The sequence below is a fragment of the Eleutherodactylus coqui genome, chromosome 4, assembly GCF_035609145.1.
Source record: "Eleutherodactylus coqui strain aEleCoq1 chromosome 4, aEleCoq1.hap1, whole genome shotgun sequence".
Lineage (NCBI taxonomy): Eukaryota > Metazoa > Chordata > Amphibia > Anura > Eleutherodactylidae > Eleutherodactylus > Eleutherodactylus coqui.
In genome coordinates this window covers 169,790,483-169,813,243 of record NC_089840.1, presented here as the reverse complement: position 1 = coordinate 169,813,243, position 22,761 = coordinate 169,790,483, and the positions used below count along the sequence as shown (strand labels likewise).

The following is a 22,761-nucleotide window of genomic DNA, read 5'->3' as shown; positions in this document are numbered from 1 at the left end:
CTCCCCTATAAAGCTCTCTCTTGAAAGACAAGTTAAAATTTACTATATTATGGTTGCAATTTCCTAGGTGCCCCCCTAATCTGCACCCGTTATTCTGTCAGGTCTGTTGGTTAATATTAAGTCCTTAATGGCCGTTCCTCTAGTTGGGTCCTGTACCAGTTGAGTAAAGTAATTATCTTTAGTAATTGACAGAAACTTGTTAACTTTATGAGATTCGCAGGTTTTGGCTTGTCAGTTTATATCTGGATAGTTAAAGTCCCCCATAATAATTACCTTTGCTGTGCTTTGTTATACAATAATTGTGCTTTGCTGTTACATCCATTTGCCTCACTAATAGATTTTTGGTGACGTCTGTTATATTTGGTGTCTATAGAATATTCCTATGAGGATCTTATGATTCTTTTTCCCTCCATGCATCTCCACCCATAGGGACTCCACATGTTCATCCCTCCCCATATATCTCCCCGTAATATGAGCTTTAAACAGGATTTTACAAAAAGACAAACCCCTCCCCCTTTCCGATTTTTACAATCTTTTCTGAACAGACTGTAAGTTCACTACTCAGTCACAGCTTTTGTCCAGCCAGGTCCTCATTATTCCTGCTATGCTGTAATTCTCCTCAGATATTACTTACAGTTCTTCTACTTTATTAGTCAGACTTCTAGCATTAGTTACCATACAGTTTAGAAGGTTTTGACTGTTCTTTATATTAATTATATTATAATAATATTAATTGTATCCCTACTAACTAGTCTGCCAGTTCTAACCCCTCCCACTGCTGCACCCCATTGTTATGACCTAGTCCCAGGTCATTGTCTACACTCTCTTCCCTCCTATCTCTCTGGCTGCCCTTGCCCCTAGCTTAAACACTCCTCCAACCTTCTAGCCATCTTCTCCCCCAAAACTGCTGCACCCTCCCAATTGAGATACAGCCCATCCCTATGGTAGAACCTGTAGCCGAAAGCAAAGTCAGCCCAGTTCTCCGGGAACCCGAACCCCTCCTTCCTACACCAACTTTGGAGCCACTGGTTTGCCTCCATAATCTCCTGCTGCCTTTCTGGTGCGGTACGTGGTACAGGTAGTATTTTTAAAAATATTACTTTGGAGGTCCTTGCCCTAAGCTTACATCTTAGTTCCCTGAAATTGTTTTTAAGGACCTATCACCTACCTCTAACTATGTCATTAGTGACAATGTGTACCATGACTGTTGGATCCTCACCAGCCCTCCCACTAATTTGTCAACCCAATCCATGATGTGTTGAACTTGATCGCCAGGAAGACAACACAGTTTGACGATTCCGGCCTTTGTGGAAGATTGTCCTGTGTGTTCCTCTACTAATTGAGTCTCCCACTACCCGGACCTGTCTAACCTGCCCTGCGCTTCTATTCCCCTGCTTACTGGAGCAGATATCCCCCAGATGGTCAGAGGGCATGTCGTGCTGCAGCAGTGCTAATTCTGTATTGGCAACCCCCTCATTGCAAACTTGTTGAGATGTGCCAGGTCAAGACTAGCCTCCCTGGATCTCTTCCCTCTACCACTGCTCCTGTCTAGCTAGCTGCCTGCTCTTCCTGCTCTCCAATACTACCACCCACCCGCTACATCTACCCCAGTGACTGCCAGCTCAGTGAGCAGCAAACTCCTTTCCATGGTGCCAATTGGTCTCAGTGTTGCAAGCTGTGCATTTAGATCCAAGATCTGGGCTTCCAAACATACAACAAGCTCACATCTAATACAGTAGTATGCAGCCGGTTGTTCAAGGACTGCATACATGGCACAAGATTTACACTGGACGACATTGTCAATCATGAAGCACATTCTAAATGTGGATTATACCGATAAATTAGCTAAATGTATATATACAAAAATTTTAAAATAATAAGCAGTACTTTAGTAACTCTTACAAAGTCCCTGATCCCAAGTCAAACACTTAAGACACAAACTTTGAACACAGTAGTTAGAGTACAGCCACGCACACTCACTTAGGTTTTGATATATATAGCTCTTACCAGGGGCGTAACTATAGGGGATGAGGTTGCTCCTGGGCCCAGAACTCCTGGGGGGGGGCATAAGGCCTATCTTCTCCATATAGTAAGTCTAGTGGTATGAACAAAGCATAAGGCCCAGTGTCCACTTGCACGCACGGATTCCACTGCTGAATCCGACAGCGGAATCCAGCTGTGCCCGCGGACATTGTTTTTTTTACCTCTCCGACTCCAGCGTGGACCTCCTCTGCGTCGGCTAGATCGCATTTTTAGTTGTGCCATGTGATGTTCCTTCACAGAGCCTGCACTCATGTATAAATTAATAGACAGGGACTCCTCATTTAACCCCTTAGTGATGGCCCCATAAGGTTTTTACATCCTAGCAAAGTGGGCTTTAATCCTAGAGGACGTAAAAACATGCATTCTGTGAGGATTAAAGCCCTGTGGGCTCTGGACGTGACAGCTCAAATGGATAGCACCGATGGCATTAAAGTCAATGAAAAGTTAAAGATTCAGCTGCCCTGATGGATTAAGGCAGCTGAGAATACTCATCACGGTCCTCCGTGATGTCCCACGGTGATCTGGTCCTCCAGGACCAGATGGATCTTTGAATACCCCGCCCCCAGCAAGCAAGTGCTGCGATTGAATAACGAGCGCCGTTGCTCAGCCAATCAGAGCACAGTATTTATAAAGGCGAAAGCCCTCACTGACTGACTGACTCAGTGACTCGCCAGTAATTCTCTAACTTCCCGATGTTGTATAAACTTAAAATTTGGCAGGAGCGTTCTTTATGTCCTAAATAGGAAATGTAAAGGGGTCACAACTCGATTATTTAATGCTAAGTGCAAAAGGAAGTGCATCTAATTCTCTAACTTGCCGGTATCGTACAAACTTGAAATTTGGCACAACCATTCTATAGGTGATAAATAGGAAAAGCAAAGGATCCACAACTTGATTATTCAAATCTAACTGCAAAAGTAAGTGACTCCCTCTGTTATGTAACTTTATGGTATTGTACAAAGTTGAAATTTGGCACAACCATTCTTTAGGTCCTAAATAAAAAGTAAAGTGGTCACAACTCAATTATTCAATGCAAAAAGTAAGTAACCCCCTATGTTATGTAACTAGCCGGTGTGGTACAAACTTGAAATTTGGCACGACCATTCTTTAGGTGCTACATAGGAAAAGAAAAGGGGTCACAACTTGATTATCAATGCTAAGTGCAAACGTAATTCAACCCCTATGTAATGTACCTAATCTAATTCTCTAACTTCCCGCTGTGGCACAAACTTGAAATTTGGCATGGCCATTTTTTAAGTCCTAAATAGGAAACGTAAAGGGGTTGTAACTTGATTATTTAATTCTAAGTGCAAAAGTAAGTGACCACCTCTATAATGTAAATAGCACACATCTCAACCGCACCAACATGAAATTTACCATGGCCATTCTTTACGTCCTAATAGGAAAAGTAAAGGGGATGCAACTTTAATATTCGATTTTAAGCATGAAAATCCACGATATATAACATAGTTCTTCCCTTGGAAACCATCAAGCCTAGGGAAATGAATTGTATACTGCGAAGAATCTACCTCCCCTCTGTGTGCATATGTTCAGGAGAATCTAATGCTCCTCTATGTGTATATACTGAGGAGAATCTATTTCACCTCGCTGTGTATATACTGAGGAGAATCTAATGCTTCTCTATATGTATATACTAAGGAGACTCTAACTGACCTCTGTGTGCATATACTGAGGAGAATATAACGGACCTGTGTGTATATATACTAAGGAGAATCTACCTCACCTCTATGTGTATGTACTAAAGAGAATCTAACTGACCTCTGTGTGTATATACTGAGAGGCTGTAAAGTACATAAGGAAGCAGCCATGGACTGCAGGGATGGAGCATGCCTTTAAGGCTAAGAAGGGGCTACAACCTTCAGTCTATGGGGTAAATTTGAATAAAAGGGGTGTTACCTTTAAGGGTAGAAAGTGTGGCGATTGGAAGGGGTGGCACATTCTGCAGAGGGACATCGGTACATGCAGTCTGAGGAGAATCTAATGCTCCTCTATGTGTATACACATTTTATTCCTCGGTTCCTCTGAAGTAACTACGACTTCATAACCTTTTCTGTGCGAACAACAGGTAAACAGCTGTACCAAGTTAACTCGGGCGAAGCCACGTATATCAGCTAGTAGTCTTATAAGACATGGGGCACATGTCAACAGAATAAAATAAAGTAGGACCAAATCTTACCGCTCTATGGGGAATAAATATTATATCCATGCAGTTATTAAACAAATTTCAGTGTCAGGACTTGAACCTGGGAACTCCTAAATAGCTAAAAAATGACATTTGCAGACACCTCCCTAAACAGGAGGGCCTAGCTCAGGAACCTTTAGCTGTAGGAACCTAAAACTTTGGGAAATTTCTCTTGATACCATGGGCGTGCAATACACAAATTTTTAACAAAATCTGAGATATGAAGGTGGGGACTTTTTCTTGTTTTAGACCACTTGACATGGAATTACTCTATAGTATAGCATAACAGTTTACCTTACCCGTTTAAATTATATTTAAGATTAAAGGAGATGTCCCGAGGCAGCAAGTGGGTCTATACACTTCTGTATGGCCATAATAATGCACTTTGTAATGTACATTGTGCATTAATTATGAGCCATACAGAAGTTATAAAAAGTTTTATACTTACCTGCTCCGTTGCTGGCGTCCTCGTCTCCATGGTGCCGACTAATTTTCGCCCTCCGATGGCCAAATTAGCCGCGCTTGCGCAGTCCGGGTCTTCTCCTCTTCTCTATGGGGCTCCGTGTAGCTCCGTGTAGCTCCGCCCCGTCACGTGCCGATTCCAGCCAATCAGGAGGCTGGAATCGGCAATGGACCGCACAGAAGAGCTGCGGTCCACGGAGGTAGAGGATCCCGGCGGCCATCTTCAGCGGTAAGTATTGAAGACGCCGGACCGCCGGGATTCAGGTAAGCGCTGTGCGGGTGGTTTTTTTAACCCCTGCATCGGGGTTGTCTCGCGCCGAACGGGGGGGGGGGTTTAAAAAAAAAAAAACCCGTTTCGGCGCGGGACATCTCCTTTAATCGACAACTCTTCAGTACTGACATTTGATTCTATTCTGCATAAAGTTTTGAATTTCATTGTCCATTTGTACATTTACAGTACTGTACAAAAGTTGTAGGCAGGTGTGGGAAAATGCTGCAAAGTATGAATGTTTTAAAAAAACAGAAGTGTTAAATGGGTTGTCTGGTTACCAGACAACCCCGCTTCAATAGGGCCCCCTGTAGTAAAGTAATAAAACTAAACTATACTAACCCCTTTTCCATCACCGGGATCCAGCGCTGCATCCCAGCTCTGGTCCCGGCCTTTGTTGTGATAGATGAGACAGTAAATCAGGTAAATGCTGCAGCACCACGCTCCTGACCTCTAGGAATCACAGTGCTCAGGATAGGAGTACTGATGACAGGAGAACAAGTGCTGACGCTGACACCTGATTACCTGTTACATCATCTATCGCAAGAAATGCCGAAGCCTAGCTGCAATGCTGGATCTCGGCAGTGATGGGGGGGGTAACTATAGTTCAGTTTATCATTTCTAATAGAAGGGACCAATTGCAGCAGGGTTCTTAAGTAACCGGGCAACCGCTTTGCATTTTGTTATTTGACAAAAAACTATTAAAGTTAATGAACAAAAGAGAAATCTAAATCTACATTAATATTTTGTGTGACCGCCGTTTGCATCAAAAACTGTGTGCAAGTGTGCCTAGAAGAAACAATGCTGTTTTGAAATAATTCGACAGATACGTTTTTTGAAACCTCTTGGAAATAAGCACAGATCTTCCATGGATGTTGTCTTACTCCAATTCTTGTTTCTTCATGTAATCCCAGACAGACTGGATGATGTGAGATCAGGGCTTCTTAAGCTGCATGTAGTTCTTAATGACATGGGCAGGGTTGGGGTTGTTGTCTGGTGGCAGAACACATTTGGAGCCAATCAGTCGCCTATTTTTGAAAAAACTCTTACCACATTTTTCCATACCTGCTTAAACCTTTTGCATAGTGCTGTATATGAAAGTATACAAATACGCCCAGCCACATACATGTTATTTTACAAAGAAAGCAACTATGCACGATCGTGATTCTGCATGTTCCTGAAACTGTAGAAATCCTGCAAAGAGCACGGATTAAAGGGGTTTCCAGAGAACACCTTCTCTATGTGTTTAGCTGCACTAAAATAAGGAAAGAAGCTGTACTTACTTGTCCTCGGCCCCTGCGATCCAGCGCTGCAGCTCCGCCTTGGTCCTAGCATTTGCTGTGGAGGGTAACGGCACCAGCTGTCACCTGACCGCTGCAGCATCACCACCTGTTCTCCTGGCATCAGGGCTCACATCCTGGGCGCCACGATACTAGGATGCAGAATGGTGATAGTGCACCCTGTGATTGGCTGAAGTGGTCAAGTGACAACTGGTGAAGACATCCTCCCTAACAAATGCCAGGGCCACAATGCTCAATGTGTGGGTTGAGGACAGGCAAGTACAGCTCCTTTTGGCACAGCTAGACCCATAGAGTAAAGGTTGTCTGGTAACCAGACAATCCCTTTAATGTTCGGTCCATGTTTCATTTTTGGGTGGGTAAAGGCTGAGGGACAGGTTTTAGCCAAGAAATGCAACTTAGTACTTCTGTCCTACTGCAGATGGGGCTTTTGCTCCAGCCAGTAGTCTTACAGCCAGACACAGGACAGTGAGGAGGAGAGACATGGCTATGGAAATATAGATATTTCTTTATATACTGTATTTCTCAGTTTAAATTGTTATATGAGACAGGATGGGACCAGAAGAAAGTAGGAGAGCAACGGAGGAAGTGCTGGCATGTTTTTGAAACATTTAAAATGTTTAGTACTCCTGTAAGGGGTGTCCAGGAACATCCGAACTGTAAACCGTTTCTTTGACAATAAAAGTCATTGCCTGTGTATTGCATAAACCAAAAATTCTTAAAAAAATAAAAATCAGCATTCAACAACTACGCCAAAATATTCATGTGTAAACGTTAAGAGAAACTTCAAAGCATGGCAGGACTGTCTGATATGGAGAAGCTCTGCTATAGATAATGCATGTGAGAGGTTACTTAATACTTGTAGTAAATGGACCCAAGAACATAATTGATGGGTGGTCATCCAGCAGTGTCAGGGTAACATGGAAGTATGTGGACACGGGTACGAGCCTCTTGACTACTAGTTCCCTTTACAACTATCGTAAATCTTCCACTTCCAACATCGGCTTCTTAACATCTACCTTACAGCTGACACTTTGGTTTTGTGTAAACATATTGATTTATTCATAAATTACCAAATTCCATACTCCTGAAATCACTTTTTCCAGGTCCCTTTTATGTGAGAAATATAAAAACGTAGGCTACCAACATATGGTTATTAACCCAAGGCGCTGACTGTATTCAGAATCTAAGCCTCATCAAACCTGTGCAAAATGTAATTACTACAACTCCTGCTCTTCGGTGAACGACCGCGTATGTGAGCAGCGCCATTCACGGATATCAGCATATAACGCAGTCTAATGATGACAAAGTACTTTCATCAGAGCTTGCAATTATTAGGCTCAAAACATACAAAGGTGGGTTTACACAGAACAGTTTGCTTGCTGACAATCCAACAGATAACCACAGGTTGTAGACATAGCGCGATCAAGTATGGACAATTCCAAAGGAATCCTATGTTAATGGAAGGAAAAAATTCTGATGATCATCATGATAAAGATACACTTTAAGATGTGACCATAAGTTATAAAGAAAAACATCATAAGCTGTAGAACGGTTCCTACAATAAGCTCCAACAATGAGATGTAGCTCGGAGTCCTCTACTTTCTTGATCACCGGCAGCACACACACCGGGCGACGGGCACTCCGGCAGTACGCACACCGGGCGACGGACACCCCAGCAGTACGTACACCGGGCGACGGACACTCCGGCAGTACGCACACTCCGGCAGTACGCACACTCCGGCAGCAGACAGAATAAGTCATTAATAGTTCGGGTAAGAGGTCAATGCGGACACTGCTGGTAGCAGATAGCACTGTCAATGCTTCAGCAACCCGGATTAGTATTACAGGCACAGCTCCTATTGTATTCAATGGGAGCTGTGCCCGCAGTACCAATCCAGGCCACTGCAATAAGACAGTGCTCTCCACACTGACAGCAGGCTGAGCGAACATTTGATCGATGGGGACCCTGAGTGGTGTAACCCAGGCAATCAACTATTGATGACCTATTCTGAGGTTAGATTATCAATTGTAAAAGTTCGGTATAACCCCTTTAAACATCTGTAGCCACCAGGAAGTCTCTGCTGCAACATGAGCAGCTCAGAGAGGTCGGCTGCCGACTCTTGATGCCCAGGAGATAGACATAGGGCTTTGCAGTCAGTTGCAAAAGTATGCAGCATGGTAGGTCCCTCTGCTGCTGGAGCTCAGAAAGGAAGAGAACTACATTGTAAAGTTAAAGCGTATTGTAACATGTGACTTTTCATTTAGAACTGGAGGTATATTTTAAAGACCAGCAGAACTTTAGTACAATGGCCAGGACTTTTATGACAAGGAAGAACATGGTGATGATGCTTTGAGATGTTCAGCAAATCGAGTGAATGGCCTTGTATGTAGAGACAGACTAATACCTTACTAAAGAAATGTATCGCATACAGTGCCAAAAGGCATGGATGATACATTGCACTAACTTGACAATATCTGTACATATAAATTTTAAGAAATGTTCTTGATTGGAAATTTGGGGTTTACTCTGATTCACTTATCAAAGATTTAACAACTGGCATGTTTCAAGAACCATTTCCAAAAAAAAAGTGCAGTTACTTGTAGTGTCACTTAAACTGGTCTAGGGAAAAAATTTTGGAGCGTGCCATGGTGCCCCTAATTCAAGTATCAGCAGAAGCAAATCACTGCCAGTCACCTCTAGCAGTAAAGGAGTAACGGGTCGTAAGACTGGTTATACTACAGGACCCAAGCAAAAGTTTACATAGTATATTGGTCAGAAACAGCTCTTTATGTTGTAACCCCTAGTCAAGTACCTATGATTAGTGTATTATGGGAAGAAGAGGAAAAGGCTCTCAAGGTTGTTCTGTATACACTAAGGATTAATTGAACACTTAAAAACGTTCACCACCATTTGGGCAAATCATTAGTTATTGTTGATGGCGCTCAACATTTAGTCTGTTCTCCACGTACTAGTCTTCGTTCATTTTTCCATGGTCCTGTAGAGTTTGTCTGTGACACCTGTCTGCTTTAGTTCATTTTTCAATGCTGGTTTCTCTGTGGATCATCTTGTACAATGCAGGACAAGATGGTCAAAGCCATTTTTAACCAACGTTTTATTATTTGGTTTGCCATTAACTGGTGCTCTGATGGAATGGTTGTTGTTGACACCACGGCAGCGTGATTGCATAATCGATCCCCTACATGAACAATGCTTTTCATCTCATTGGTCAGTGACGGCTGGGTTGCACATAGTACAGATGCCACAGCCCTCTATTCGACTGCGATATGAAGGTGTAGCATGGGAACGTCACAAGGCACTGGCTGGGATCCATAAGGCTTTGTTCTGCTCTTGATCCACGACCGACAGAATCTGGGTGCAGATGCTGAACAGTGCGCCCCCTTGAATTACAGCTGGAATAGAAACAAAGCAGAGGTAAGAGTTACAGAATATGCAATAAAATAGCCAGCACAAGAAATTCAGTGAGGGCAGAAAAAAAGACTGTACTGTAAGGGTATTACTTCTACATTACCATATTTACAGCAACACAAAAAATAAGTTATTTCCCCAACAACATAACTGAAACTATTTTTTTTTCTGCTGGACAAGCTGCAGTTTTCATTATCAGCAATTTGTTGTACATTAGTGTTGGGGGTCGTCCTCTGAGATCTGGTACCAAACTCCCTGTTCACCATGATTGCTATTAGCTAATGAGTGAGCTCCTCGACAGACACACAGCACACAAAGAGACGGACAAGGTAAAAACAGGGATAACATACCATCGCCTCTCCCTAAAATATGCACCCCCCTGAATGCCTGGCAAGGAGGAAACCGTGGGCATAACTGTGCAAGAGTGATGTCACCGTACGCACTTCATTTCTTAAATACTCTATCCAGCCATTTCTGAGGAAGGGACTGTGTCCCCGAAACATGTCAGTGCGCTACTTGTTAATCAATAAAGAGGAATTGGGTCCATTTCCCTGTCTCAATGAGCCTCATGTTCTAAGGCTGCCGTCACACTGGTGATAAAATCGAGAGATTATCGCACAATGTGAAAGCGAGTGAAAATGTAGAATTATGAAACTGATGCTTTTCAATGGTTTCATTCACGTGCAACGGATAGCGCAAGAAGGCAGGAGAATTTTATTTTTTAAATCTCCACTGCGCATGTGCGGCGGTGCGCCGGCCGGCGGCTTGCACACATCCGCCGTGAAGAAGGAGGAAGACCTGGTCAGGATGCAGAAGACTCGCATGGGATCTGCATAGATAAAACAGTGTCCTCAGCTGCGGGCGGAGTGATATTCGGCTGCAGGCTCCCGTATCTAGAATCTGACCCGCCTGTGGACTTGAGGCCTAAGAAATAATATTTTAATGATCTCTAGGGAAGGAAGAAATAAAACCCGAGTTCTAGATTGGAAATAGTTAGGCCCCCTGTCCACGCAGTGATTTTGCTGGCGGTAAACCGCCGGCGAATCACGGCAGCCGACGCTTCCCATAGCATTGCTATGGAAAGCGCCGTCATCTGTCCACGAGCGGAGAATCATTGCGATTCTCCGCTCTCGGCAGGCAGTTCGCAGCATGCTGTGAATTACCCCGATTCTCCGCGGTCAGCCTATCAATCAGATAGGGCTGACCAGCGGAGATTCGGCAGCGGCTCCTGCCCCCGGGCGGAGCTTCGCCGCGGGATACCGCATCGCCCCTTGGACAGCCGGCCTTATTCCGCAGTCTTTCAGACTACACAGTGACTAATTTCTCATGTTTATTTATCAACGATCTGAATAGATTAGGATTACTACTTTGCAACAAAAACAATGTCTGCAAGAGTCTATGCTGAATCATCATTAGTACATTCAGTGCTGACAATCATTCTGAATACAAGTGACAATATTTCTAATGACAACAACTCTTTCATTGGCTGCAATGCAGACAGGCAGTGATTTGGTAACACACCTGTAAAATACTTGCTGTATTCTTGTTCTATTTTCTGTGCAGATTCAAACTGCTCTTTGGAATTTTTCTGTGTTACCTTGTCCCGTAGAAAGATTGGATCCTTTTGTTCCCTATTGAAAACAACATGATGCAGGTTATATACATATTCATGTGAATAGTAGGAACACTTCTAGTTTATGTCGTTTTTTTAGTATATTTGTAAATACATCAATATGTTATAAAGATACTGATGGTGTAATTGAACACAACAGGAAACAATTAATAACCAGTTGGCTTTGCAATCATTTATTAAACAAAAAAATTAGATATTCCACATCTTTCTGTGAAAGAAGTCACACAGCAATCTTTCCACACACAACATGCTTTTAAAAGTTGCAGCAAAATAAATATGACAGAATGTCTCCCGTAGGCACACCTTTATTTAAGCCTGAGAGATTGTTTGCTGTGTTGTGTGTGGAAGCAGCATGCCCGGGTGTCGTTAGAACTAGGAGCTAGGCCACACAACGCCAAAAATGCTGGGCATTTAGAAAATAGCTCAGAAGGAGGAAAACTGGACTCACAATGAAGAATCCAGTGTACTGGTGAGCTCGGCGTCTACACCTCTAGCCTTACTAATGATTGATGGCAACCAATGTCTACAGGTTTATACACGAGCAGCATTAAGTTATTGCTGAATGGGGGGTGGGGTGGGGGAGCATATTTCTGGCATAGTTAAGGAGTACCTGCACTTTCAGAAAACTTGTCAAAGTCAGAGACATGGGAAAAGTCTTGATCAATGGTGGCCCGCTGCGGAGACCCCCGCTAATCACTAGAATGAGGGGGCTGCAGCACTCACCCTGTGCCCCCTCAGCTATGTTTGCTTGTTTTCTATAAAAGTGATCAAAAAAGCCTTATGTACCCCAAAATGGTACCAATAAGAACTACAGCTTGTCACGCAAAAAAAAAGCCCTCACAGAGCTCCATCCATGGAAAAATAAAATAATTATAGGACTTTGAATGCAGAAATTTAGAAAAAAAATAATTAAAAAAAAGGTTTTCTATTGCAGAAAAGTGGAAAAACCTTAAAGAAAAATTTTTATCGTTGCAAATGTACCAACCCGCAGAAAAAATTTATTCTGTCATTTATGCTGCATGATTAATGCTGTAAAAAAAACAATGGCAGAATTGATGAGTTTTCTCTTCCTGCTATCATAACAAAATTATTACAATATAGTCTATGTACCCAAGAAGGGAACCAGCAAAAACTACAGGTCGCCAAGCAAAAAACAAGCCCTCATATGGCTATGTCGATGGAAAACTAAAAAAACGTATGGCTTTTGAAATGTGGAAATGAAAATCCCCCCCCACCCCCCGAATCGTTGCGTCCTTATGCCTAAAATAGGCCGCATCACTAAGGGGTTAAAGCAATGCAATTACATAAAAACACACTAACATCAGTGTTGCTAATGCAGGACTTACTTTATCTGCTTCGTGCTTTTGTACCGGATAAAAAGGACAATTGGATATATGTGGACACTGTGGAGTCTTTCGATGGCATGAGGCGCTATGTCCAGAAGACAGTGGCAGTTCTAAGAGGTAAAAAGAAACAAATCTCATTTGTTTATTATGCTCCATGGAAAGAAAGCAAGGGATGGTTGCTCCAATGGTTTTCTGTAAAGGGAACCTGTCACATCCCCACATAGACTAAGTTCTGGTGCTATTAGGGGACGTGGCAAGGAGCCAGGGTATAGATATTTTATACTCCCCATTGGCCAGCAGTGTTCCCCTCTGAAGTCAGTGTGCAGCACGTAAATCAGCCTCTCTTCAGAGTCCCGTGGCCACGCTTTCCCATAGAATTTGTATAGTAATGGCTAATTAAAAAGTACCTTATCTGTGATCTCCTTGATAGATGCCACTGTGGTGACATCAAAGTGGCCACTGCGCCTCTTGTAATCTATAAAGAGACAGTCCTTTACCCCACGCTCTATGGCCTGCTGGGAGGCTTTCATTACCTCTGCAAACACAAAACAATGAAGGAGAGAATCAGAACATTTTTAAGTACATTTACCTATAACACTACACAACATCAACGGGATCCAGTCTTACCAAGAGGGCATCTGCAAAACTTCCCTGGAGACTCCTTCACCAGCATGTCCTTCACAGCATCAACTAATGGTCCTAAGATCAGCACAGGCCGTGGCGCCGTACAGTCCACCCTCTGCACTCGTTGGTAAGCCAAGTTCACAGAGTCTAATTAAAGATAGGAAAGAACTGAAACAACGGGGCTCATTTATAGACTCATTACGCTCGTTTCTGGAGTAGAGAAAAGCTGCAAATATTTGTGCATACGGGTATTTGCATCAACATTTGCAACGTTGCTCCATTTTGAGCCGACCTCGTCACTCTTCCGTAAAGTGGGCGGGGCTTGCCAGGAGAGGCCGTGGCAGCCTTGGATTCCCAGATTTATATATAATTTACGACAGACCCTGACTGAGAAGGCGCATGAAGCAGCTTAGATGTGTGGAATACATGAAGAGGCGTCCACCTTTTCATGTATACAGCGCACCGTGCGCCAGGGTAAGTAAGCCGGGCTTAGACATTTTCTCTCATTGTTTCCACGAAACAATGTACATGTTAATTGTTATTTTGCAAGCAAAAACCTATGTTTTACTTAAAGAGGCACAATAATTAGAAAATGACACAGAGCGCCCAGCCACACCTGCATTTCAGTCACAATTCCATTTCACTGTTCCACTTTTGGAGCAGAAAAATTGGGTTAAAACAAGATTGGACATTTCTTTTTTCCCACATTGATTTCAATGCATTATCAAAAAAATTAAAAAGCAATACGAAAGCTCTCAGTCTGCTTCCCTTCGTTTAGGTTTCTATGTGTTACAGGAACTAATAGTTCCGTCTACGGCATTATTTCTTTATTTAAAAGACCACTCCATTTGCTTTCCGTTTTTTTTTCTTGAAAACCCACAGAAATCAAGGGGAAAACCCCCCAAATGTATTCCCATTTAAATTTCGTTTTTCTGCTCCAAAGTAAGAAAGACGGAATTATGATTGAAAGTCATAACGCAGTTGTGGACCCAGCCTTATCTTTAACCCATTAAAGACCCGAGTGTTTTAATCCTAAAAAGGCCCAGAGTCATTTTAGCATTTTTATCCATGTGGTGGTTTTATGTCCCTATTTGTTTTCGTCCTTTGGCTGACAAAAATATTTTTGCTGTGTTTTTTGCATGACATATAAAGCTATGCTTTATTACTAGAGATGAGCGAACGTACTCGTTTCGAGTAATTACTCGATCGAGCACCGCGATTTTCGAGTACTTCCTTACTCGAGTGAAAAGATTCAGGGGGGCGTCGGGGAGGCGTGGCGGAGCGGGGGGTAGCAGCGGGGAACAGGGGGGAGCCCTCTCTCTCTCCCTCTCCCCCCCACTCCCCGCTGCAACCCCCACTCACCCACGGCGCCCCCCGAATCTTTTCGCCCGAGTACGGAAGTACTCGAAAATCGCGGCGCTCGGGCGAAAAAGGGGCGTGGCCGAGTAGGTTCGCTTATCTCTATTTATTACCTTTTTCACTAAAGTTTGTTTTTTTATAATAGAGGTAATGCATACAAGAATAAAAAAATAAATGTTTTTAAATCTATAGCTCTTTATTTTAGCATAAATGTAATAATTTAAAAATAAAGTACAGGATTAGGTTCACAATTTTGTTTTGGACGTTTTGATAAATAATACGTATGCTCTCAAGTTACGGCGCGGGCATAGCGACAGCTTATATTGCTGTAGTCGATGGGTTGTTTTGTTTTCATTTTCATATATATAAATATAATTTGTTTTATTCTGTAATTTTTTTAACTTATTTTCTAACTAAAAGAAAAACATCCATGTCTCCCATTACACCCTATTAGACCTCTGGGGGGACATTCACTGTCTTTTATTTCACACTTTTACAGGAACATCTATGGGAGCACCAGTTACAGGGAAAAACATCCAAATATAGTGACAATAGTTACTGGTAGAGTTGGGGTTTAGGACATGAAGAGGGGTCGCTGGCAATTACATGATTGCCGAGTCTCATGCAGGAAACAGCAGTGCTGCTTCCTGCATTCTGCACATGGCGCGCATTGAGCGCTATTGTGGCCTGTAAAAGCGCTTTATTTGTAAAGCGCTGCGGAATAACTTGGCACTATACAAATAAAGATTATTATTTATTATTGTTAAAAACGGTTTCTGCCTTCTCCTTAGGGCCCTCTGCTGTCTTTGACAGCTGAGCACTGGACCTGCTCCTGCTAGATTGCAGGAGCTTTAATTCAACACCATATTTTTACAATGGCGCAGGATTAAAGCCCAGGACCAATCGCTGTAAATTTATGGTGCTTGGTCCTTAATTGGTTAAAGAATGCAAAACCAAATTATACATATAAAACACATAAAAATATAAACATATAAATATATATTGTGCATTTTATTTTTGTCAATGGCAACTTTGTTTATCCAAAAAGAATGATAAAACATTGCAGCTTTCACACACTGTGACACCTAGTGGATGAGCAAGACATCACAAGCAGAATTCATTTCTCTTTAGGCTGCTTCTTAAATCTCTCTCACCATCAAGGAAGGGGATAGAATCTGTGCTTATTGTGTCCAATCCTTGAAGTTCCTTGCCGTCTCGAGACCCGCTGCGCTTGTGTTTATTTTTCCTGCGAAAAAATGACCGCCGTGCAGCTGCAGAAAGCGTTTTTGCTGCACCACCTTCATCTCGTACTTCAGAAACACTAAGTCGGCGGGAAAATTCTTGCTCCATCCTGAAAAGAAAAAATGATATTATGGGTCAAAGGCTTATGGGTCAACATAATTTCAATCAAAAGCCAAGAAAAAATACAGAATAGTTTCCAACAGGGGGCTGCATTGTCAAACGGTTTTATTTTAAGGGTCTGCAATACATTTTAAAGCGATATCCTCATCTCATCCTATCATGGCCACAGTGGAAATACCTCAGTACTCTGCAACCAGAGTGGCTGGGAGTACATCAACAGTCCAACAAGCTGTGCTCTTTCCACAATTCCCATAGAAGTAGGGTTACAGTAACAGCATAGCACACCAAGCACACTGTTACTGTAACCCAGGAGCCGCGGAAGAGCGTAGCTCACTGTGGGTTTTGCATTCTGCAATTCTCTTTCAATTTTATGGGAGCATAAACCAGCCTGCTATGTATGTAATTGCAACCACCCTCGGCCACCACATACAGCCTGCTAGGGGTGGTCGAGCTTGGTTCTGGAGATGGCAGCCCATGCAGAGCTATGACCAGGTCTCCTTCAATGCACAGACTCCCCGTGAAGCATATTTTTTTTTCTACCGCTTATTACAAATTCCCCCTTTCTAACAAAGCCATGTATCTCCACATTGCATCTTGTATGTAGTCCCTTTTCACCCCCAGCATTACAGCTCCACTGCAGCCTCTCCTCCCTCCCATTGACAGCCATCTTGTAATGCATCTTGTCACTGCAGAGGCTGGCCCCAGTGATCTTCAGAAACACAGCTGATCACCTAGATGGGACTGCAATATGTGATATTAACCGCATGGCTTGTGTTTACACTCTTTAATTAATACTCACATATATTTGCTTGGAATTTGACCCCTCTCCAGTTTCTGTGCGTTCTCATCAAGCTGCCAACCCATCCATGTACCAAAGGCTCCTTGAGGGAGAGTATCGTCCACATATAATATATCATCCTTCTTGAAGCCCAATTCCTGGGTATGCTCAGCTTGACGCTCATAAAGTGCTCTGCAGATAAATACATTGTATATGAATCATCAACAGAAACTACTTAAAAACAAAACCCGGTCGCAGTCCTAGAAGTTATTGCCTCATTGGGTCATGATTCTCACACAGGTGCCTTACTTGTATGATATCAATATGGGAATCTGACCATAAGGGTGCATTCCTACGAACGTATATCGGCTTGGTTTTCACGCCGAGCCGATATACATCGTCCTCATGTGCAGAGGGAGGGGGGGAGGACGGAAGAGCCAGGAGCAGGAACTGAGCTCTCGCCCCCTCTCTGCCTCCTCTCCGTCCTCAAGCTCCACACAAGTAACTGATTGTCAGGCTCATTAATGCATTACACTAGACACTAGTGCTATCATGTAAATGCTAAACTCGCAGTTGAAAAAAGAAAATTGGTGACAAAAACTGCATGCAGTCAACCACATGCTGCATTTGACTGCATCAAACCCACTGTTCCTACCTGGTTAACAATCCATTCAATTTTAGTGGTGGAAGAATGCTGAACTAAAACCATTTCATGATTTTCTTCTTGGTGGGGAAGTTGATAATTTGGGCACATTTCCATACCCAATATGACCACCAGGCATTGCATGCTTTCTGCTCCTACTTGGGTGCCCCATACTAGCCTAGATTTTACTAGAGTTGAATGCTGTTGTCTATATAATGCCTTGGACAGGGGAACCCTATTGTTTATCTATAGCACAATTAATGCCCCCCACCTGGCTCCAACTGAACTTTATGCATGAATGGAAATATGACCTAGGCATTACTCTATCCCCTATCACCTCCTTATCAAGACTCCACTATAGCATTCAGGAACAGTGGGGAGGACCAGCCCTGGGGGACCCTGACAGCGAAAGGAAGTGGAGAGGAGGAGACGCTGAAAGAGCGGTCAGAGAGTTAGGAGGAGAAACCAGGAGAAAGCAGTGTCCTTTAGGCTGATAGAGCGGAGTAGAGAGAGACGGAGGTCATGGACGACAGTGTCAAATGCAGCAGAAAGGTCACGGAGGATTAGTAGGGAGTAGTCGCCTCTAGACTTTGCAGTCATCAGGTCATTTGATACTTTTGTGAGGGCGGTTTCAGTCGAGTGTATAGGGGGCGGAAACCAGATTGGAGGGGGTGGAAGAGAGAGTTGTCATAGAGAAAGTGTGTGAGGCGGGAGTAGACCAGGCGTTCTAGTAATTTGGAGATGAAGAGGAGGTTTGAGACGGGTCGGGGGTTGGCAGTGTTGGTGGGCTCAAGGGTTGTTTTTTTTTAGCAGTGGGGATATGATAGTGTGTTTAAATGAGATGGGGAAGGTGCAAGAGGTTAGGGAGAGGTTGCAGATGGTGGTGAGGTGGGTGATGACAGCTGGGAAAATGGACCAGAGGAGGGAAGAGGGTCGCTAACGCAGGTCGTGTGGCGAGCGGCGGAAAGCAGCCTGGAGATTTCTTTCTCTGTTGTTGGTTCTAACAAAGAAAGTGAATGGGTGATGGATGCAGTGCTGAGACTGGGATCAGGGCTAGCCATGCAGTTTTTGGAGATTTCTTCTTGGATGTTGTCAATTTCTTCTTTGAAATAGGCGGCTAGTTCTCTAGCACTCAGATCTGTCACGGGGCCTGTTCTTTGGGGCTGAAGAAGAGGGAGTGGAAGGTGTCGAAGAGTCGTTTGGGGTTATGGGATCGTGAGAGGCAAGGAAGGTGAAATAAACTTGTTTGGTGTGGTGGAGGGCTAGGTTATAAGTTTTAAAGCATGAATTTGAAGTGGAGGAAGTCTGCAGGCAGCTTTGATTTTCTCCACAGCCGTTCAGCGCACCTAGAGCACCGCCGGATGAAGGGCGTTTGGGACATGAGCTAAGGTTGCCGTGGTCTGCGGTTAACGGCTCGGGTTACGGGTGGTGCCGCTTCATCCAGGGCATGTCTGAGGGTAGTGTGGTGCCATCCACCTCCCCCAAATGGCATCTTTCCCCCATCCTTGCTGAGATGCTTTCCTTATCTAAGGAGAGCAATAAATTTCACTCCCCTCCCCCCCTTTGGTAATTAGGTTTGCAATGCTAAAGTCAGCTGGCTAGTCAATTGGAACCTGATTAGCCACTCCCAGCTGTTTCCTAGTTGTACCTTAAACTTTCACTATAATATAAGTGTAAGCATGCAGCTGCCACGCATGTGGCTGCCACGCGATTATGAGCTGGATGAAGTATAATGCAGTTTGCCCATGGCAGTTCGACAGGGTAGGAGACAGGTAGGTCTCAAACTCTGCCTTAATACTTTGCACTTCAAAGCTATCGCTAATGCTGTCACCCTGTTCTCATCCTTGCTCTCAGTTTCAGAACTTCTTTCAAGTGCTAACCTCTGGGGCACTCTATTCACATTAGACCCTCTCTCTTGTCCTCACCTATGCACAGCCTGCATGCACTCTTTACCTTCTTGCTTAGCCTCAAACCCTCTAATGCCACTAATGCCACTAACAAACATAACAGTCGTCCTCATAAATCTCCTAACCCTCTGCTACTAGCTGCTGGGGATATCTCTCCCAATCCTGGCCCACCCTCCACTGCTCCTAGCCATCACCCCCTACCTGACTCACTAATAAAATCCCCAAGCCCAACTGCTAGCCCCTGCAAACCCTCCCGACTCCTTTAAATGTGCGAACTGAAACTGCCAGTCAGCATGCAATAAACTCCCCACAATCCACGACTTTTTAACGGCTAAATCTTAAAATTTGCTCACTCTCACAGAAACATGGATACTGCAGTCTGACACGGCCTCCCCTGCTGCACTTACAATGGCCTGCAGTTGTTCCATAACCTGAGACCAAATGACAGGCGTGGCGGAGGAGTAGGTGCTCTTCTCTCCCCGAAATGTACCTACCAGGTCATCCCCCCTGTACCCTCACTCGCTTTTCCATCATTTGAAGTACATATACTACGGCTTTTCTGTACGCTGTCCATGCGAGTAGCAGTTATCAACCGCCCCCAGGAGCTCCTTGCCTGTTTTTGGACCACTTTGCTGCCTGGCTTCCCCACTTCCTATCCTGCGAAATTCCAACCCTTATCTTAGGTGATTTTAATCCTTTACAATCCACTGTCTCACATCTGACGACTTTCTGATTAAAGCCTGTACAGCTCCGAGGTTGGAAGACGTCCGGCAGAGTATTCTTACTGTATATTACTGGCCGCTCTGTTGTTGGGGGCCTCTCCAGCATGTCACATACTGTAGCCAGCAGATGACAACATTGTAAAATGGCAGAAAGAGAAAGCCCCCTAGGAAACCCTGAATCCAAAATTGGATTGCAAAGGGTTAACATCCCCACTAATGACCCCAACTCTCCATCTGCCTCTCAGCTTCTTTCGCTCACCTTCTCCTTTGGTCTTCCTCAACTCACAGCCTCTCCCACTCACATGGATGGCAACACTCTTGATCTGGTCTTCCTCCGTCTCTGCTCTGCTTCCAACTTCACCAACTCCCCTCCTCCTCTTTTTCTCTGTCACACTCCCTAACATTTCTCCAGACCCACCTACCTACCATACCTACAGGAACCTTAAAGCCGTTCACACCCAGAACTTTGCTGAATCCCTATAGTCCTCTCTGTCCCCTATCTTTCTCCTCTCCTGCCCCAACCTGGCTGCCACTCACTACGACACCGCTCTCAAACATGCCCTGGATGAAGCGGCGCCCCCATCACCCAAGCCATCCGATGTAGAACGCGGCAACGCTGGCTCACGCCTCAAACACGCTTCATCCGGCGGTGCTCTAGAAGTACTGAACAGCTGTGGAGGAAGTCGCAAACGTCCGCAGACTTCCTCCACTACAAATTCATGCTCAGAACCTACAACCTCGCCCTCCAACACGCCAAACAAGTCTACTTCACCTCTCTAGTATCCTCACTATCGTACAACCCTAAACGTCTCTTTGATACTTTTCACTCCCTTCTCAGCCCTAAACCGCAGCCCCCGATGACGGATCTCAGTGCCGAAGAGCTGGCTGCTTACTTCAAAAAGAAAATTGATGACATCCATCAGGAAATAACTTCCCAATCCCAGACTAGCCCTGACACTAGTCTTGTCAGCACTGCGTCTAGCTCCTGCTCACTGTCTGTACTCAAACCAGAGATAGAGGAAGAAGTCTCCAAATTGCTCTTCTCTGCTCGCCCCACCACCTGTGCTAGCGACCCCCTCCCCTCACACCTCCTCCGGTCCCTCTCCCCAACTGGTCATCTCCCATCTCACCACTATATTCAACCTCTCTCTGACCTCTGGCATCTCTCCCTCTTCTTTCAAACACACCATCACATCCCCACTGCTAAAGAAGCCGACTCTGGACATGACTGATGCTGCCAACTACCGACCCATCTCTAATCTCCCCTTCATCTCCAAACTACTAGAACACCTGGTTTACTCCCGCCTTTTAAGCTATCTATCAGAGCACTCTCTACTAGACCCCCTACAGTCTGGCTTCCGACCTAAACACTCGACAGAAACTGCCCTTACAAGGGTATCCAATGACCTACTGACAGCCAAATCGAGCGGCAATTACTCCCTACTGATCCTCCTCGACCTTTCCGCAGCATTTGACACTGTTGACCAAAACTCCTCCTCAGTATGCTTGGCTCCATCGGCCTAAAGGACACTGCTCTCTCCTGGTTCTCCTTCTACCTAACTGACCGCTCTTTCAGCGTCTCCTTTGCTGGTTTTACCTCCCCTCCTCTTCCCCTTGCTGTTGGTGTCCCCCAGGGCTCGGTCCTCGGCTCCCTTCTTTTCTCTATCTACACAGCCCGTATTGGACAAACCATCAGGAGATTTGGCCTCCAATACCACCTGTATGCTGACAACACCCAGCTATACACCTCTTTCCGTGACATCTCTGCACCTTTCCTCCAAAACATCACGGACTGTCTGTCCACTGTCTCTAATACTATGTCCTCTTTCTACCTAAAACTAAACCTCTCTAAAACTGACTTACTGGTATTTCCACCCTCCACTAACAGACCTCATCCTGACATCTCCATCTCAGTGTGCAGCGCCACCATAACTCCTAGACAATATGCCCGCTGCCTTGGGGTCATATTCGACTCTAATCTCTCTTTTACCCCCTACATCCAATCTCTCGCCCAAACATGTCAGCTGCACCTCACGAACATCGCAAGAATCCGCTCTTTTCTTACTGTGGACACTCTAAAAACGCTTACTGTTGCCCTCATCCACTCTCGGATCGATTATTGCAACTCGTTGCTGATCGGCCTCCCCTGCACCAGACTCTACCCTCTCCAATCCATCCTGAATGCGGCAGCCAGGCTCATCTTCCTGTCCAGCCGCTACTCGGACGCCTCTGCCCTGAGCCGGTCACTGCATTGGCTGCCCGTTAAATACAGAATTCAACTTAAGGAAGCTACGAATGCGCCACAAGGTTTTCAAAACTCCGATGTAGTTCCACAAGTATCCAATCCACGTATTTAACAGGAGAGCTGCAGGACATTTGAAAAGAGTTTCCCTGGTATGGGTAACCCTCGCAAAGAAAATATATAACACAATATTGTTAGAAAAACCTGTCACTGCGCTGCGTGGTACTTGTATCGTATATATGGAAACACTATCTTTAGCAGTATGCAAAAAGACAGGTGCTGGTATAAGAAAAACAAGGAGGGGGGTGTGTAGAGTACAGAAACCCCCTCCTTGAAGTGTTGACTCCAATCACTGACGAGGGTACACACCGGTGTACTAGATAAAGTCCAGGGTTTGTTTCATAATCCAATGATTATGGAAAACGTGACAGGCAACGCGTT

At 44.4% G+C, this 22,761-nt stretch overlaps 1 protein-coding gene across 2 annotated transcripts in view; it reads right to left on the bottom strand.

The window, feature by feature from the left end:
- Positions 1 to 7,424: 7,424 nt before the first annotated feature.
- DLG5 (discs large MAGUK scaffold protein 5) overlaps positions 7,425 to 22,761 on the bottom strand; it is a 174,121-nt gene continuing 158,784 nt past the window's right edge. For both annotated transcript variants that reach the window (XM_066600370.1, XM_066600371.1), the window contains 7 exons: positions 16,828 to 16,998; positions 15,821 to 16,017; positions 13,311 to 13,454; positions 13,091 to 13,218; positions 12,684 to 12,793; positions 11,226 to 11,335; positions 7,425 to 9,688 (listed from right to left, as the gene is read on the bottom strand). In XM_066600370.1, the coding sequence (XP_066456467.1) occupies positions 9,585 to 9,688; positions 11,226 to 11,335; positions 12,684 to 12,793; positions 13,091 to 13,218; positions 13,311 to 13,454; positions 15,821 to 16,017; positions 16,828 to 16,998 (964 nt within the window). In that variant the 3' untranslated portion in view covers positions 7,425 to 9,584. The remainder of the gene's footprint in view (positions 9,689 to 11,225; positions 11,336 to 12,683; positions 12,794 to 13,090; positions 13,219 to 13,310; positions 13,455 to 15,820; positions 16,018 to 16,827; positions 16,999 to 22,761) is intronic.